This window comes from Mercenaria mercenaria, chromosome 14 (assembly GCF_021730395.1).
Source record: "Mercenaria mercenaria strain notata chromosome 14, MADL_Memer_1, whole genome shotgun sequence".
Classification (NCBI taxonomy): domain Eukaryota; kingdom Metazoa; phylum Mollusca; class Bivalvia; order Venerida; family Veneridae; genus Mercenaria; species Mercenaria mercenaria.
This window is the reverse complement of record NC_069374.1, coordinates 59,488,062-59,507,993: the sequence shown is the minus strand read 5'-3', so window position 1 is coordinate 59,507,993 and position 19,932 is coordinate 59,488,062. Positions and strand designations below refer to the sequence as shown.

The window sequence follows — 19,932 nt, the reverse complement described above, 5'->3', positions numbered from 1 at the left end:
TTAAAGAAGTTTTCCATTACAATGATTGGTGACTGTTAATTAAGGGGCACCTGTCAGCCAATGTGTCAATCAATCAATGATACACTCATGAGGGAACTTTAAAAGTATTAGACAGTTGTCCAATATGTGCTCCATCTGATGTATATTTACATGTCTGAAAGGTTTTCCGAGGAAATATTGTGAATTCCAGACAGACTTAATACCGTTTTTGAATTTCTGGATGAAAGCCGAGTGAATTTTAACTCAAAAAAGTGGCGATAAATTAGAAAAGTTTGTAAATGGATGTAAATGAACATGGTTTACCATCAGCATTTGTATTTCTGTCTCTGCTGTTTTATACGGTTGCTATGATACGGTTTTAAAAAGTTTTTGCATATGCCTGTCATGATGGGACATATTATGTAAATTTTGTATGATAATCATGATGGCTGGTGGGGATTGGAGTTGGATATAAGGGATTGCTTTTAGTGGCTCAGAAACAATATTAACTTGTTTATTTTGTAATCTTGCTGAAACTTTGTATAATTTTGATCAGTAAAAGATAAGGACTGGAGTTATTACCCTTGAAGCATTTAAGTTTTTTGTGTGAAAAAATATAATCAGTGTGTGAAGTTTCATGTTAGAGTTATGGTTCTTGAGTGATTGATAATTGTTTGTACAGTTTGTGCTCTCGCATTCTCCTCCATTGTAAAGTACAGAAATCATTTGTATGGCCATCACAAAGTCTGTAGAGAATATTAGAAATCCAAAATATGATTTCATTTTCTGGCATCTAAATGAGAGAAAAATACATTAGATTGTATTGACACATTATACTTAAATTAGCCCTGTTTGCTCTATGATGCTCAGCAAACAGAAGACTATCATTATGCATTCTTACAGAAATTTACCAGAGAAGTATGAAAGTATGTGGACATTGTTCTTGTTTGCATTCTCATGGTTACTTTTTATGAAGTTTGTCTTTTCTGCTGAGACTAAAATGTTTCTGTATCCATCCAATCAAAATCAGGATGCTTCAATGTCACTTGATAGGAAAATTGCACAGAAAGGTCTGTGAGGGCAAGAAGAGGTCTTGTTTATTCAGATTTTCTGAGATGCTGAAAGAATGAAAAAGGCTTTTAGATAACTATTTACAAAGTTCTCTGTAAATACCACAAAACAATGCAAGACTCGCAGAATTTATTAGGAAATTCCTGAAAAGGATTGAATGACAGGCTATTTGAATTGGTTCTCTTCCATTTTTGTCAAGGCTAAAGGTATTGATGTTTTATTGTAGTTGTATTGGAAAAACAATCAGCTCGTTTTGTAAGTTGATCTGTATCGTTTCAGGACCGATAGTGTGTCCGCGATTCTCTAACCCATGCCACCACTCGATGATATGCTTAGCCGTATCAGCTTGGGGTTAATTACGACTATTCGTAAAGCATTGAGAAAATTGGAAATGTTGTATGAAACAGTCAGTGGGGAATACTTAGTAGGGTCTGCACGAAAACTCTACAAAATAGACAGCATTCCATTTAGAAATGTGTTTCCGATCGCACGTTTTTACTCTGTTTCCATATAAGGAATTTGCTCATTCAGTTTCCTGTTGAGGCAATGACTTGATGCATTGGTATTTTCATGTGTTTTTTCTGACACCTGCTCTTTACTGGTATGCACTTTGGTCAATGCGACTGACCACATAAAAGTGGCTCAAATTTTTTTCAGCCCAATGTGGGCCCTGCAAATCTGTTATTAGAACAATTTAACTTTGTAATTGTAACAAACACACCCTAGAACAAAATGTGTAGCAGAAAAGTGCATTATAGCATTGAATTTTAAAAGCTTAATGTTTTATAGGAAGATCATGTTCTGGGACTGAAATTATTATTTATTTAGAAAGATAATGCATTTATCATCTCTTTGCTGAAACCTAGTCTTAATATGTATCCTTTTGTGATTTTTTCATACAGCTTCTCCTAACATAGTTTTTGTGATATGTGTTTTACCTGTATGATCTCTCTTTAAATGTGCTCTTTAACTAAATACTTTTTGTGATACGTGTTTTATCTGCATGATCTCTCTTTAAATGTGCTCTTTAACTTAATTGTTTTTATGTGCTAAATATTTCTTTTACAGGTATTATGTTTCTCGTTTTTTGTTGCATGACTTTGTTTTTGTCGAAAATAGCTGACTAGCATAATGTTTCTTTGTTTATACTACCCGACTAAAATAAAGCTTCTTGTATCTTGTATCTTCACAACAGGTATAGTTGCGCATGCACTGTTTTGTTTAATTGAATGCTCGACAGCATGTGTATCTGTGCTCCGAAGTAATTAAAATGATTACTAATCAAGCTCATTTACATATTTTAACCATTTAAAGAAAAATATAATGTGATTATACTAAATGATAGTGCAAAAGAATGAATGAATAATGGTTTCATGGGTTTATTTTATGGCTTTCTAAAGTGAGTTGAAAATGTGTTCAATTAGTGAAATTCTCAAGATGTTCAAAAGATAGCGAATCATTTATCAGGTGTTGGAATTAATTGAAACATCTGCATAATGATGTCATTGATACCTGCAATTAAACAACATTCTTAATAATAGAGATACAGGTGAAAAAATATTTTAAATGAAAGTGTGAATTTTTAAGCAAAAATTACATTCATTTAATTAAAGTTAAGATTGATGAATACATTAACAGAAATAATGATTTACATGTATATCCAGACACAAGAAACTATTCTGTATTCTTACATTAAGTGAGATCAAAAAATTTGAAAATAGCGTATCTTCGGCAAATTCAAAATGGATCTGTATAATTAAAGGCAATTTAACCTTTAGCCTGATGCCGGAAAGTGATTATGCCTTTGCGACCAGTGCAGACCAAGATCAGCTTTCATGTCCTTACAGGCTGATCAGTTGGTCTGCACTGTTTGCTATATCATATTCAGTCAGTAAATTTTCAGTGAACATGTGCACCCATTTGAGTAGTAAGTGGTGCTGCGTAAATTGAATGATGGACTGCTCCGTTTTAAAAATTTAGCAGGGGTATGCTTTAAAGAGTAAATTGTTACATCTCGCAGTACTACTGTGAAAGCATAGGAAAAAATTAGCTTTGATGCCTATTAGGCTGAGGCAAATAGAATGAAAGCATGTTGATGCCAGGGTATTCATTAAAAGAATTACCACAGCTTCATTAGAGCATATTGCCACTGATTTTGACGCACATCCTGTCGGAACATTTTTCGGTGTGATTATCATATCACTTCGGAGATGTATTGAAGCTCTATACTATTTAGCGTATATTCCACTCGGAGACTTCTGACAAGATTAATCAAGAATTATACCATATAAAACATTATCTGCGCTTATAATTGGATGAAGGAAAGAGTGATTTTAATCCTGGCAACAGAATGCAGCAGTGGGTTCAGCAGTATTAGGAATTGGTTATCTACAGAAGTCGTCTTAAAATTGGAGCCATGATGTCCGATGCCGATCATTTTCTATGATTGTTTCACTGTCGGAAAGAATTAATTGTCCCCGTGGAATTACTCCAGAAGCTTAATTGGATAGTTTTGGTGTATGCTATTAAGTATAATTATAAATATGCATAAATACATTAAGCTTCCATGTCTGTAAACAGTTCAATATTTTAATATCGGTTTGTATTCCTCTTGTAACATAAGAAGTCCTGGTGTTCTAAAGTTGATGGAACAATAGTCAATTTACATATATAAAAAGATAAAATCCAAAATGCTGAATAAAATATAATGTCAAACAGATATGCAGTCTAACGTGTAAAATAAATTAACAGTTTACTTATAATCGCAGACTTATTTTTAATCTCCTTTGACATACAGTGAAACCTTAAGAAGTCTGTTACTGTGTGGCATCTTTTGTGATGTCGCTCTATATGTGTGTTATAGGAACATTGATACTTTCAAGATTTAGCATTAAAAAATCAGGATAGAGTTCTTGCCCTTGTTTGCAGTGCGTGACTCGAAATTTATACCAGTATCGTTTCGCTAAAGCTGATTTTATCAGAATGAAATGAAAGCACGTTGCAGGAAAAAAGCTGTTTTCATTTAAGGAACCACTCAGGTTTTATTGTCCCCCATGAAAGCAATTCATGTAACAGGCTAATGATGTAACTTTTTTTCCGTCAAATTGCCGCGTGCTGTTTTTATTACACACTGTAAAAGCTTAGAGATGGGAATGTAATTTTTTCGGGATGTTTATTGCCGTATTTTTCGTGCGATCATGTTAATGGAAGCTTTTTCTAGTAAGGAAATTTATTTGCCTGTTTAGGAACATTTTTAGCCACTGATAACTTCATGTAGCTTAATGGAGAGTTATGTGACAGTCTGCTGATAATAAATATCCTGGAGACTTGTTCAGAAGCCACACAAGGATACTGCACAGTAGCATCAATATCTCTGAAAATTAGAATTGCATCTTTTACCTAGAGCAAAGGAACTGAAAAGTATTGATTGCAAGTTAAAATAAATAAAATTCATTCTTATATAATTTTTCTTAAATTTAATACTGGATCTGATATCATAATAATTTTATACATTCATTTTTTTTTGTGGTTAAACTGCTGAAGCTTAAACTTGTGCATATATTTCTTGGTACAATTTGAATAACCTTTTATTTTTTGCAACATCTCTGACAAGTGCCTTTTTGACTGCTTTTCTGACCAAAGATTCTAGACTATTTGATATTTGACAGAAAATAGTGGGTCCGGTCAAATTTTTTACCAATGTCTGTATTGAAACATTTCTGTAAATGTAATTTAACATTTTCCAACCTTGTCAGGACATTCTTGGAAATATATTAGATTATTTTTCTCCAAGATGGTGAAGTGACTCAAGATATTTTGTAACCAGACACAAACAATTCAATTTGGTGACAAAATTCTAATGGTGCTAATGTAATCTTGTTACAGTCTAAAGTCTGGTAACATGACCACATCACACTGTAAGAATGCAACTCTGCCATTGATGTAGGTAGGTTACAGAAACACTATTTTTGCAGTGTTCTATACTGAGGCTGCGCTATTGTGGGAATTTCCCATAAAAACAACGAATTTGCCAGTATAATTGGTCTAGGAGCAATAGTCGGCATATGGGATGACCAGAACTGACTATGAATCTTTCATTCCTTCTGCCTCCGAATTGAAGACTGTTTTGCTGTAAAACATCAAGAAAGTGTCAAGCGAAGAAGCATAGTTACTATGTACTAAGAATGATTTTAAGTTCCTTTGCTGCATGCAGCAAAAACATATAAACTAAATTATGACTCTCTTGAAAAGTCACTAGAAAGCTGAAAAACCCGATGCTTTTGACAGTTCCCCACCCACCGCCTCCACATGTAAATTGAAAGCTCAAAATCGGTCAACTGTTCCACAATATAAGATCGAGAATCTATTAACCTTTAGCCTGCTGGCGGCAATTGATTTTGCCTTTGCGACCAGTGCAGACCAAGATCAGCCTGCACATCCGTGCAGTCTGATCATGGTCTGCACTGTTCGCTATTCAGTCAGTAAATTTTCAGTAAACACCCCTTCAAATGATAAGTGGTATTGCCCATATTGAATGATGGACCAGTCTATTTTAGAAATTTAGCAGGCTAAGGGTTAAGTTCATCTTACTTAATTGCATTTGAGATTAAACCTAAAGGTTACTTACAAAAACATAATGTAACCTTTTATCTAGAGAAAATATTATAATTTTATCCACATAGTTACAATGAACAATTTGGAGAAAAAAGTAATGCGTCAACATGTTTTTGAGTAACCTAAGTAAGACGAATTTGAAAGCATAACTTTCACTGATCTTGAAGAAAGCAAGGTTATGCATTTTACATGACATGTCTAATATAAGAATCATGATCTTGGGAAAATGTTGAAATTTAAGAAAATGTTTGACAGAAAATACTTCTTGCGCTTTTTCAAATGAACACTAGGCCACTTGTTGTCAGGCAATTTGATATAACATCAAGCGATAAAGAGTGTCAAAAAATTTGTCTTGCTTCATGCAAAGAACGTATGAAAACTCTAATTTATTCAATAATTGTTTATTTTGCATGAACAACTGTTTGTTTAGTATTTTGAAAATTGTTTGAATTTGTTCCGTATTGAGAGAAAATAGTTTTATCTTGGTCCTTTTGTAAATTTGCTTTTAGGATTTAAGGATTTTGATCAACGTTAGAGAGCATGGTACGGACAACTGAATCTTGAAGAGTCAATTGAAGAATGATTTATTAAAATTGATTGGTACATCTTCCATAAATTAGTAGTAATTAAATATTGTTTGTATAATAAAAATATTCATAGGCCTGTTACCTACATTATTGTAACCTTGTCATTTACCTGTTGACAAGTTGTCTTAGATAAAAGCAATCCTATTGGACAGATTAAAGGTTAAGGAGCCAATCAATGAGCTTGAGATGGCCAGACAGTGTCAAGCAATTTGATTGGATGGATTTTTGGTTTGTTTCCCGATTTAACCAGTCAGAAAGCCTCTTACTAAGAAAATAAACTATAAAGCAAACTTGACTTAAATTAACTTAGATTGTGGATTTAAGTTTGGTAGTTCAGTCAGTATAATATGTGAAGCTTTTGTTGGACTTTTTTTAAAGGAGTGTAAAATTTGCAAATTTAGAAATCATTGAAATTTGAATACTGTCTTACCAAGACACTATTTGACCCTTGAGACAGCTAAGTCAGACATTTTGCAGTGCTTGCCAAGTTTTTTTTTGTTTTGTTTAAAGGTTGACATTTATAATTTGAGACAACATGGGACAAAAATTTGTCTGAAAGTTTAATTGATGTCAATGAAGCCTTTGATTTGAAAATAGGGTGCAGACAGTTTTGTGATGTTTTTTGTTTGCATTAACATTTAGTTTTGAAACAAATTTTAGTGCATTTTTCCTGTTTATGTCAGCAACAAAAAAACCAACAACAATTAAATCAACAAAAAAAAACAACAACAAAAAAACCAACAGTCACAACTGAAAAAATTGAATTTATCATGGCGTTATCTGACAAGTACTGGAAATATATGACCAAATATAGCAGGGGGATTTTCAAGTGTTTCAGTAACTATGTGTTTCACTTTGTTGGTTTGAAATAGGTAATAAATAGTCGCAAATTGCTACTTCATGTAAATATATTGTTTTAGATAAGTGTGAAATTTTCTCACCCAGACAGGTTTCGAAAAGTTTTATATGCCACTTTAGTGTTTTTCCTACTGGTGTAAATCAGTACGTGGAGTAATAAACCTTGACAGTTTTATTTTCCCACCTTGCACTGTGTTTCAGATTCGGAACATGTTGCAAATTAAAAATGTATGATGCATGTTTTAATCTTTAAACAATGGAAGTCAAGCATTTTACTGTTGAAGGCATTTTTATTGACAAAAAAAGGTCTGTGCATAATAAATCGCTTCACAGACTTGTTAATTAAAGGTATAAACTTAAGTTAGTGAAAGAACGAAGATACCTGTTTTGACACTGGGTCTTTAAGTACTAAAGGTTCTTAAAATACAAGTTTGTATAAAGTCCATTTGCAAGTCTATCTGAACTCTCGACCCACTAAATGTATTAGATAGAATATGTAACTCTGTACAATCTTAGCTGTACCGAGGGGGGGTGGGGGATCGGTAATTTTGAATATCACTTCATTAAGTAATTGAAAATTCTGTAATAATTTCTCGCATTATGCGGAAGGAATTGTAACGATAAATAGCGGCTGCGCTTATTGGAGATGTGTATAATGATACGGTGAACACAAATACTGGAAGATTCTCACAATTAGTTCGGCTTTTCATTAGCAAAGAGGGTTCAATAGGTTCCCATAAAATAGGGCAATGGTGGTTAATTTCGATTGATTATCAGGCAGAATTATTTACGAATCCGATGAATCGACAGTGCGTGCATATCCTAATGGAAAATACAGGGCATAAATAAACATTGTTGCATGTAGGGAAATCAATGACAATTTTCTTCAAGCTTGACCCTAGACAAATGAGTACCTCTTGATGAGATAAATTTTCTTTTATTGTTTTTCACTGATGATATACTGTGATAGGTATTGGGGAACAGACAGAATCTATTAATATTTTGTGTGTACCGCAATTGTCCTACTGAGAGCTCCGTTTTACATACATAGTCACGTAATTCGCTGTTTTAACCCTATATCCTGCTACATTTCTGTAATAGACCTGTCCATCTTTAAATTTGGACAGTACCATTAACTGTTTAAATGGGTGCTTACCAAAAAAGATACTGACTGAATGGTGAACAGTGCAGATTATCATCAGACTGCACAGATGACTGCAGTCTGATCATGATCTACACTGGTCACAAAGGCAGAATCAGTCGTGTCCAGAATGATAATTATATAGTAAAAGAGAAAAAATTGACAAATGATTTTTAGGTCTCAATAAAACGTTACAAGATCATTTCTTTGGTTAAGATATTTGAAATGTTACAGTGTTGAAACTGAAGAAAAAGAAACGCAAAAGCGAAATTTCAGAAGTAACAATGCATTGCCGAATGCGTTACTCAGATGGTAATTGGTGGTCTCTGTCTTTGGAATAGCTAAGTATATAAGACTTAGTGTACTAATTGCAGCAATTATAAGACATAGTGAAGTTTTGGAGACAAAGTGTGCGAATCTGGGGTGTTTAAAAAAAAAGGAAATAATTCAATACTTAGCTTACATGAACTACTTTTTTGTCAGAACATAATGATTACACGCTGTGCAAAAGTTACAGTAAGTGCAACGTTTTTCATGTACAATGAATAGGTACCGCAAAATGACATTGCTATTTATTTGTAATAATTATATGATAATTTCTGTCATTTCAGAAGTGGTATTACTTGACACAACAAAAATTACTGGAACTTTAAACTGGACTACAAAAGTTGTGCCAAAAGATCCTAATAAACCAGACCAGTCCAATTCAGGGGTAAGTCTTTACATTTAAAGGGAGATAATTTCTTCTTGAAAAGTACTATGTAAAGTTTCAGTGGCACCATTAGCAATAGGAGTTTTAATGAAACTGTAAATAATACCGGGTGTGCTTTTTCACAAAGATAAAAGTGCTTGTTGTAATATGATAATAGAAAATGCTAAATAGAATTTCTGAGAGCAGATATTTTGTTAGACTTGAACAAGATTTTATCAAAGGCTTTTTCGCTGTGATTCATGCTGGGAACCATGTTTAAGGCTGCTAGAGAAGAAACGCTGGGGACCGACAGTAAATTATAAATTTTATTAGTTTTCCTGAAAACTGCTGAGATCTCTGATATTTTTGTTTCGCTATCGGAAAATCAGTGATATATATAAATTTGTTGAAATACTCTTGTGTTTTATATTTGAACCAAATGTTTGGTACAGTTTCTTTCAAGTGGTTTATACATGTTTACAGTTCTTATAGAGACCTAAGCTCTGCAGCATGTGTCTAAAATCATTTTTCGCTGTCAAATTTACCAAAGTTTAGATCGACAAATGATAAGAAAATAATTCCACATGAAAGTAATAATTCTTGAGTATATTTAATAAGTATTTTAAATTCAGTGTTATATCAGCAGCAAAATCAACTTTTAATCTAAAACTTATAAATAGATCAACTACTAATTAGTGACGCTAGCATGAAGTTGCAAATTAGTGAATTTTTAGACACTAAATTTTTAATTGGTGTAGATTAATTCTGCTTTTCGTTTTGAGTTCAGCTCTAAATATTTTACGAGTTTTTACTGTATATGTGCCAAACCTTACTCCAAGTATGCTAATCTCATTATTATATATATATATATATATATATATATATCTTTACATATTAATTTTTATGCCCCCGAAGGGAGGCATATTAGTTTTCAACTGTCCGTTTGTTAGTCACAACAACTTTTTGCATGAAGGCACTTGACTCACGAACCACTGCACCCAGGACCTTCAAACTTCACATGCTGATAGTACTTATTGAGTACACGACCCCTACTGACTTTGGGGTCACCTGGTCAAAGGTCAAGGTCAAAGGTTAAGGAGCTGCGGGGGGGGGGGGGGCGCATTTGTCACCATTAGTGACAGCTCTTGTTTTTAACCTATAACTATCTCAATTAGAGAAAGTGTTGGCGAACAGCATCATGGATCCTGACCAGACTGCATGGATGCGCAGGCTGGTCTGGATCCATGCTGGTCACAAAGCCACTATGTTGGTTTTCTGATGACGTGGCTCATTTTCTGACAAGTGTAACTGTTTGGATTACCTGATAAATGTTTATGCAATATTAGACTTTTGTTTGTGTTATGAACAGCCTGATTCTGGCAAATGTTTTATATACAAGTTACATCATATACATATATAAACAGGACATGAACTTTTCCTAGCTGCAGTGATTGACCTGTTGACATACAGGGTGTGAGTAAACACCCTGTCACCATGTCAAAATAGGGCGTTTTTTTCTGATGGAAGCTGTTAAAAGGTCTGTCCTGTTATAGGTTTGAAAAGGTTCCTCATGTTGTGACAAAATGATATAATTTTATGAGAAATATTTTGTTATTTTCTGCTTAAATTCTTGCACATTTATCATGTTTATGAAAATGAACCAAGAACTGTGTAAGAATCAAACACTTTTATCAACATCTAACTCTGGAATTTTAACCTTAAAGGCTGGCGGCAAGTGATTTTGCCATTGCGACCAGTGCAGACTTGAAGATCAGCCTGCACATCCCTGCAGTCTCAGATCATGGTCTGCACTGTTTCCTATTCAGTCAGTAAATTTTCAGTGAACACCCCTTTGAATAATAAGTGATACTGCCCAAACTGAATGCTGGACCAGTCCATTTTAGAAATTTAGCAGGGTAAAGGTTAAACTAAATACTTACCAATCATTGTTATAGCTTACTTTTTGTGACAGAGTAAATAATTTGTAATGAAACAGATTGATGAAAAAATGTTTGAACAGTGCTGGTTTAATTCTAAAAGAATTTAAAAACTAACTTTATGGTGAGATTGAATCAGCTTGAAATATTTGACACACCATTAACGAATATGAAAGGAGGAAGAAAATGTCAGTGGCACGGCCTGAAGTGTTTGTTTAATATTTTGTTGAATATCCTGGCCTAGGTAGGATACCTTAGACATATTGGGTAGCTTTTAATATCAGATCAATGACCCAGCATGATTCTAGATGAACTGAGAAACTTTGACGCCCAGTGTCTGTGTAATCGCCAAATTCGGGCACATTGTTAGTTATCGAAGATTTTTTTATTCCTACGCGATTTAGATCTATTCATTACTACCAACTTCATGTACGTATTGTGTATTTTGCTTTTCTAAAAGGTTTGATATTAGTCAATGATGGTATAAATAATTTGCAGTGTTTTTGCAGTTTCTGCGTAAAATGTTTCACAACGTGGTGAACAAATTTCCAAGACCAGCTGCTTCTTAATTAAGTCTGCTTGCCAAAATTTGGTTTGGTGTTCAAAAGAGTAAATTTTCAGGAACAAATCGCCATGGTAGTTCGTCTTCATTACTATAAGTTTTATGTTCTTTGTTCAAGGTAATACTTTTTTTCTGTTTGATTGAATTCCTTGATAAAAATACATGAAAAAAAAAACTAATTTAAAAATTTTGTGTGGTTACAATAAAATTCTTTGCAATAAAATAATAGTAATAGCCAAAAAAAGAAGTCTTTTTAGCTCATCTGATTTTTTGAAAAAAAATGATGAGTTATTGTCATCACTTGAGCGGTTGTCGGCGTTGGCGTCGGCGTCGGCGTCTGCGTCGGCGTTGCCTGGTTAAGTTTTATGTTTAGGTCAGCTTTTCTCCTAAACTATCAAAGCTATTGCTTTGAAACTTGGAATACTTGTTCACCATCATAAGCTGACTCTGTATAGCAAGAAACATAACTCCATCTTGATTTTTGCAAGATTTATGGCCCCTTTTGTACTTAGAAAATATCAGATTTCTTGGTTAAGTTTTATGTTTAGGTCAACTTTTCTCCTAAACTATCAAAGCTATTGCTTTGAAACTTGGAATACTTGTTCACCATCATAAGCAGACCCTGTACCTCAAGAAACATAACTCCATCTTGCTTTTTGCAAGAATTATTGCCCCTTTTGGACTTAGAAAATCAGTTTTCTTGGTTAAGTTTTATGTTTAGGTCAGCTTTTCTCCTAAACTGTCAAAGCTATTGCTTTAAAACTTGCAACACTTGTTCACCATCATAAGTTGACCCTGTACAGCAAGAAACATAACTCCATCCTGCTTTTTGCAAGATTTATTGCCCCTTTTGGACTTAGAAAATATCAGATTTCTTGGTTAAGTTTTATGTTTAGGTCAACTTTTTCTCTTAAACTATCAAAGCTATTGCTTTGAAACTTGCAGCTCTTGTTCACCATCATAAGCTGACCCTGTACAACAAGCAACATAACTCCATCCTGCTTTTTGCAATAATTATTGCCCCTTTTGGACTTAGAAAATCATTTTCTTGGTTGAGTATTATGTTTAAGTCAACTTTTCTCATAAACTATCAAAGCTATTGCTTTAAAACTTGCAACAGTTTTTCACCATCATAAGTGGACACTGAACATCAAGAAACATAACTCTATCCTGCTTTTTGCAAGAATGATGCCCCTTTTTAGACTTAGAAAATCATGGGTAGGACAATATTTCTATTACACAAAAAAAAAAATCAGATGAGCGTCAGCACCCGCAAGGCGGTGCTCTTGTTTGTTAATATCAGTGGTACTGCCAGATCATCTTTTTGGATGTTGTTCCATAGTAGTTAATTTGTGACAAGCAACGATCATTAATATAGAATAGGCGGAATTGCAGTTTATGTAAGAAAAAGAGTGGAAATCATAAAACACAAGAACAAGCAGAAGTTGAAAGAACAAGAGCTGAAAATAGGTGATTTAGAGGCGTCAGTGCTGTCGTTACTAGCAAGCTGGAACCTGAAGTAAAAGAGCAGGAGCTGAAAGGTTCAAATGTTAGAACAAGCACTGAAATTGCTAGAATGAGAGCTGAAAATGCAAAAACAAGAACTGAAATAAAAAAAAAAGAAATTGTAACGTAAGAAACGCAAGAACAAGATCTGAAGTCCTGTAAGAACAAGAGCATCAGAAAGTAAGAAAGCAAGCTGAAATCACAAGAATCTAGATCTGAACAAGATCAATGTCATAAGAGTGTTTGATAAAACCTTTTTAAAATTGATACTGTACATCTATTTAAAATGGCAATGACCTGAAAATTGAAAACTGTGTTATTGAATTATAAAGTAGAATCATAATATTTATGTTTGAGATTAAAAATTAAATGTAAACTTTTCACAATGGCCATACAAACACCACCTGCACCTAATTTTATGTCATATTAAACAAAGGGTACAGACTTTAAAATGCCAGTTAAAAAAACCTCCAAAACAATGATGTATAATAGGGATATTAAATGTTATGAAACAAATGGCTAATTAATTATAAACACTTTTTGCTTGTGTTTTCTGATTTTCCCAGTGTTTATATACATAATTATAGCTCTTGTATGGAAATTGAGAAATGAAAATTAATGGTATTAAGTGGACAGTTTAAATACTACTAAAACCATTATGTTACTTTTTTCTTATTCAGAACAAGAAAAAAGTAACGTAAAGCTTCTTTTTTAACTGTCCACTAATTAGTCTTAATAATTTGTCATTTCATTTCTCAATTCCCATACATTAAGAGCAGCAGATTCTGGTAATTTCTGGTTTTTGTCATTCTTGTGAAATTGTTCGATTTTAGAAATTAATTGTTTTAGTAAGTTATCTGAGGTTGTTTTTGAAGGCCGCCCTATTTTCATTTTAAATTTGTTAAAGTCTTAGGGTCTAGAAAAAAAGGGCAGTAATTAATTCCAGTATAAAAATTCCGTACTATAAAAATCACTTTTTTATGTTGCCAACTTTTGCAGTTTCTGAATCATCGGTATAGATGCACATATCAATGAGAAAGAAATTGACAATAAATTTAATGGATACATTTAATGTTATACGCATGAATGCATGGAGAATTCCGAGGATACAATAGGAGTTTGTTATTGTATTGACTGGTAGATCGCGATTTTGATAATATTTTAAATGTCTTTATCAAATTTGATGTGATCGATCGACCGAATGTCATTTTAAAACATTTTTGTCCTCGACACCTGACTTTCTGGAAGCAGGGTTTTAAAGCGTATTTGGGATTTAATCATTATTGATGACTTCGCCTTTTGATGGTTTGTTGATTTGAAGAAAATGACAGTTTAAAGGATTAAAAGGAATCCTTATACTTTTATACTGTAATAAACGTCCTTAAATTTTTTTTGGTTGTGTACTACTAGGAGATTTTCTGAAAAATGTCTAAATTTAGAAAGCCATAATGTTTTCATGTATCTAGAGCTGTCAGTTAAATCACGGGTGGTAAACGCGCAATCCAATTCCCACTTGGAATACGCTAAGAATGGGTTGCGCGACTTCCGGTGCTGGTGTTGCGCATCAATATATACAAAATCGAGGTAGGTGGGTTTTTGTTTTTGAAAATAATTACACATTTACGAGTGCTTTCGAAAAAAAGCAAAATGCTATTCGACACAAAAATGAATAAGGATCATATGTGTGAAATACCAACTTATTAATTTAAGAATCAGCTCTGTTATCACGAAAACTCTGATGGCTCGAGCTGTCAAAAAAGCATGGAATCATGAAAAATGCAAATTTTCTAACTCTTGTGCCTTCTTTCTTGAAATGTGACGCTTCGAATGATCAAACACGTGTAAAACAGTCATGAATATTACATACACTTGAATGAAATGTTGCTTTTGGGGGAAAGATTGGCAAAAAAATAATCGGGAATGTGGTTGCGCCCCGGGAATGGAGTTGCGCGTATACATTATACACATTATGATGTATATGAGCAACTCCATTCCCGGTGCGCAACCCCATTCCCGACGATTATTTTGTCAATTATATCCCCGTAAGCAGGATTTGAAACAAATAATTTTGATATTCGTTACTTTATAACAGTTGAGTTATCATAAAAAGCATCAGATGTCCTCAGATTAGGCATATGAGGTCAGAAACTGCCATTTTTGTTGATTTCATACTTTTTTCACGTTTCGTGTCGCCAGAGTTTTTGTGATAATAGAGCCGAATGATAAATTACAGATCAGATAGTTTACACATATGATGTATTATCATATCTGTGTCGAATAGCATTTTGCTTTTTTCGAGAAAATTTATTCTTGTCTCATACTAAGCAAAATCATAACTTCACATACCTCAATTTCGTCTTTTTTTACGCGCAACACCAGCACCGGACGTTGCGCAACCCATTTTAAGCGTATTCCCGGCGGGAATTGGATTGCGCGTTTACCACCCGTGTAAAAGTTGGATAAAAAAAATCCTTTTTTTGCTTTTCATGTACATTTCTTTCTATACAATGTCATTGGTATTCTATGACAATTTAACCTGATGAAACACAATGAAATTTTAAAACGTGCAGGGTAATTGTCATTTAGGTGTCATGTTAAAATATTGCGTGTGTCTTTTTTGAAATTTGACCGACCATTAAATGTTATTTAAAATAACTTAATTCTGTTGATTTCAGCTCAGGTTAAATGTATTGCGTTCTTAATTTTTTTATCCATCAAGATCAGCTTTTAAATGATCAGCGTATTTTTTATCCTGAGGTTAAGAAGACGACAAGAAATATCTTTGGCTCATTTCATTTACAGAAATTAACCGGAGAATTATTTTAATTTTTACGTCAGGAAATACAAAAACCTTAGCACAGCAATTTTTATATGAGTTTTTTCTTAGATGGCAGGAAGAAAATTGCCATTTGAGCACATTTTCCTTGAAAACTGAAAATTGAAAATGTCGGCAGAAATGGAGATCAAGCTTTAGGCGTGGATCATTCTTTGCCTCACGAAATTAACAAAATCTTCTTATTTTGATTGTCAATTTTGTACCAAAATTGATTTCACGCATGTAGGCCAGGATGGGCGTTCATGTTGATGAAAAAGTTTTTTGTACTTGAATTGAAAGCTTATTTAACAGGATAATTGGAAAATTTTGAAGCGTACTTTAAATATGATTGGTTACGATAAATCTGCTTCAGGCATCATGGTGGCATTAATATAAAAATACAGTTGACATATATCTGTACAAAGGAAATGTTAATAATACAGTTGTTTGAAGAAAATTGAGAAATATTGATGGTTTGACTATTATTCTTGTAATGTTAATTTTGGTTCTACATTATTTAAACTTATTAAGATAATTATATCTCAAAAACTTGAAATTGTACAGATTAATTTTGGTAAGTTAGAAGTTTCTGCTGCAAGCTAGGGGTGGCTTAAAATTGTTATAACATAGCAGTGATATAAAATTTTGCAAGTAATTATGGACCTTTCAGTTATTGAAAAGTCTAAATGAGCCGTGCCATGAGAAAACCAACATAGTGGCTTTGCGACCAGCATGGATCCAGACCAGCCTGCGCATCTGTGCAGTCTGGTCAGGATCCATGCTGTTCGCTTTCAAAGCTTATTGTTATTAGTGAAGCCGTTAGCAAACAGCATGGATCCTGACCAGACTGCGCGGATGCGCAGGCTGCTCTGGATCCATGCTGGTCGCAAATTTTTAAGCCACTATGTTGGTTTTCTCATGGCACGGCTCAAATAATTATAATAAGGAGTTTTACTTTTTTTTGGCAAATTAGTTAAGAATGAGATAATGATAAAAAAAGAAAACGGTGACATTTTTATGCCCCCGAAGGGAGGCATATAGTTTTTGAACCGTCTGTCTGTCGGTCTGTCCCCATTTTTCGTGTCCGGTCCATATCTTTGTCATCGATGGATGGATTTTCAAATAACTTGGCATGAATGTGTACCACAGTAAGACGACGTGTCGCGCGCAAGACCCAGGTCCGTAGCTCAAAGGTCAAGGTCACACTTAGACATTAAAGGTTATTGCATTGATGGGCGTGTCCGGTCCATATCTTTGTCATCGATGGATGGATTTTCAAATAACTTGGCATGAATGTGTACCACAGTAAGACGACGTGTCGCGCGCAAGACCCAGGTCCGTACCTCAAAGGTCAAGGTCACACTTAGACATTAAGGGATAGTGCATTGATGGGTGTGTCCGGTCCATATCTTTGTCATAGATGGATGGATTTTCAAATAACTTGGCATGAATGTGTACCACAGTAAGACGACGTGTCGCGCGCAAGACCCAGGTCCGTACCTCAAAGGTCAAGGTCACACTTAGACATTAAGGGATAGTGCATTGATGGGTGTGTCCGGTCCATATCTTTGTCATAGATGGATGGATTTTCAAATAACTTGGCATGAATGTGTACCACAGTAAGACGACGTGTCGCGCGCAAGACCCAGGTCCGTATCTCAAAGGTTAAGGTCACACTTAGACATTAAGGGATAGTGCATTGATGGGCGTGTCCGGTCCATATCTTTGTCATCGATGGATGGATTTTCAAATAACTTGGCATGAATGTGTACCACAGTAAGACGACGTGTCATGCGCAAGACCCAGGTCCGTAGCTCAAAGGTCAAGGTCACACTTAGATGTTAAAGGTCTTTTTTCATGATAGTGCATTGATGGGCGTGTCCGGTCCATATCTTTGTCATTCATGCATGGATTTTAAAATAACTACGCATAAATGTGTGACACAGTAAGATGACGTGTTGCGCGCAAGACCCAGCTCCGTAGGTCAAAGGTCCTAAACTCGAACATCGGCCATAACTATTCATTTAAAGTGCCATCGGGGGCATGTGTCATCCTATGGAGACAGCTCTTGTTCCCTTTTAGTTTAAATCAATACCTAGAATAAAAGAATCTTAACTTGTAAAAATTCTTGGGAATTTTTCTCCCTTTAAGGCACATAACTGTTATATTTACATGATTACAGTAAACCTCTCGAGTCTCATTACTGTCTGCTATAATTAACGCCACCTCGACCAGATATATCTCCCTCCACAACGACAAAATCAATCCACATACGATTCTCAGGCATGCATACAAAATGAGTCAATTCAATAGTTTAGCGATTTTCATTTCCGATTTTTTCTGTCCCCTTCACTTTGATCCTGATTTTATTTCCATGTTCGCTGTTACTTCTCTTGTGTTTTATTGGTAATTGTACAAGGATGACCAGGTTTTGGAATGTGTTTTATGTTCAGATATACCATACACACAATTATTTATTTATATTGTATGTATTCATCATTGGTGCAGATACTTGATTAAGTTGTACATTTCTAGTGCTGACCTTATTCGTCGTTCTCAACGTTCTGAACTAGTCAAACAGGAGTTACAGATTGTCTGAACAAATCATTAAAGAAAGTTACGGGTAACATCTCAACAAACCAAGGAGACTTAATATAGTTGTCTACCTGTGAAACATTTTAGCCAAAGGAAGTTTGATATGAGAATAAATCAAAGGCATTTACTATATGAATGGGCCTGTAAGGGAAGTTCCGAATTGTGTAAAAGAGTCAGAGGGAGTAATGAGTTGTTGTTAACAAGTCAAAGGGTCTTCATTTGTTTGAACAATTTAGTCAAATGCAGTTACAGATTTTCTGAACAGGTAATTTAAGAAAGTTACTTGTTGTCTGAATGAGGCAAAGAGAGTTATGGATTGTTTTAACCATTTAGCCAAAGGAGCTTTGGTTGTCTGAATGAGCCAAAGGGTATATCTGTTTGTCTGAACAAGTCAGTCCCAGAAATATACATGTATATAGTGTCTTTCCAGATTTCTTTGCATTTTTACAAACAAAAATATTATTTCTGTTTTGTTTTGCGGGTTGGTGTCATTGTAAGTTGCCAATACAGTAAGATCAACCTTTACAGTCATTACCAGTGGTATAATATTTCAGAAGAATTATGGTTTTGTGAAATTTCCAAATGTTCGGTATAATTTTACTAAATCTGATTTAACATTAACATTTAAATTGACCGAAATAAATCTGTCCATTTAATTGGTGTACAGGGATCTCATATAAGCATAACTAAAATAAACATTTCTCCTTTCAAAGGATTAATCGGAATTTATCGGTCTTCTGTATGCACTTCAGGGATTTAAGCCGCTCTTTTTTACTCCGACGACAGGAGATGATTGCTTAGTCAAGTTAATCTTGCCCCCAGGACTCGCAACGCTTGAAAAGAAGCTTTCACCTGTCATTCAGAGACGTCTTTTGTAGAAAATGTTGACGGATCAATGTCTTATGTAAGGTCTGTTTGTTGAACAAATTGGACAAGGTTTTACAATGAGTTTGTGTCAGGTTTGGGATTTCCTACTGAGAGAGCGGTTAAAAGTTTCAAAAATAAAATTTAATGTTCGTAATCAATTTGTATGTAATTGAAATCAATTTTTATATTGATTTAATTATGAAAGTTTGTAGTTTGAATTGACTTTTAGTGCTTCTTAAATTGGCTCCATTAATCAAGGCACTTACAAAGTATATCAGCTACAGCGGATAAGGCAGATTGGCCGAGTATTAGAAGTAATAAAAAGAAAATTCAGGTCTGCAGTATCAAATTGAACACTTGGGTAATTAAAAATGAAATATATCACAGGTCTGCATATACATCTTTTTATATCATTTTAATGGCATTTCTTTGCACCAGTTTGACAAGAGTTTTTTTTTGTTTTGCATAAATTTCACGGAAAAAGAGTTTCTAAGGTTGTAACAACTGGAGAAAAATAAGAGAATATTTAATGAATTAACACGTTCTCCAACTTATTTGCTGTCTTATCCATCGCGTCTTCATTATTGGAGGCTGGAAGCTAGTGACATTTAATTCATTTTGCGCTCTTAAAGCCGTGTTGACATTAGTGCTTTACTTCTTGGCTTATACTTCCAACTGTCAATCAGTCTGTGGATTTTATTCAGTGCCG

At 34.2% G+C, this 19,932-nt stretch overlaps 1 protein-coding gene across 4 annotated transcripts in view; it reads left to right on the top strand.

Moving 5' to 3' along the window:
* Window positions 1–19,932, top strand: part of LOC123527859 (ephrin type-B receptor 1-B-like) — a 111,838-nt gene that overhangs the window by 21,036 nt on the left and 70,870 nt on the right. For all 4 annotated transcript variants that reach the window (XM_045307556.2, XM_053523621.1, XM_053523620.1 and 1 more), the window contains exon 2: window positions 8,862–8,962. In XM_045307556.2, coding sequence (XP_045163491.2) covers window positions 8,862–8,962 — 101 coding nt within the window. The remainder of the gene's footprint in view (window positions 1–8,861; window positions 8,963–19,932) is intronic.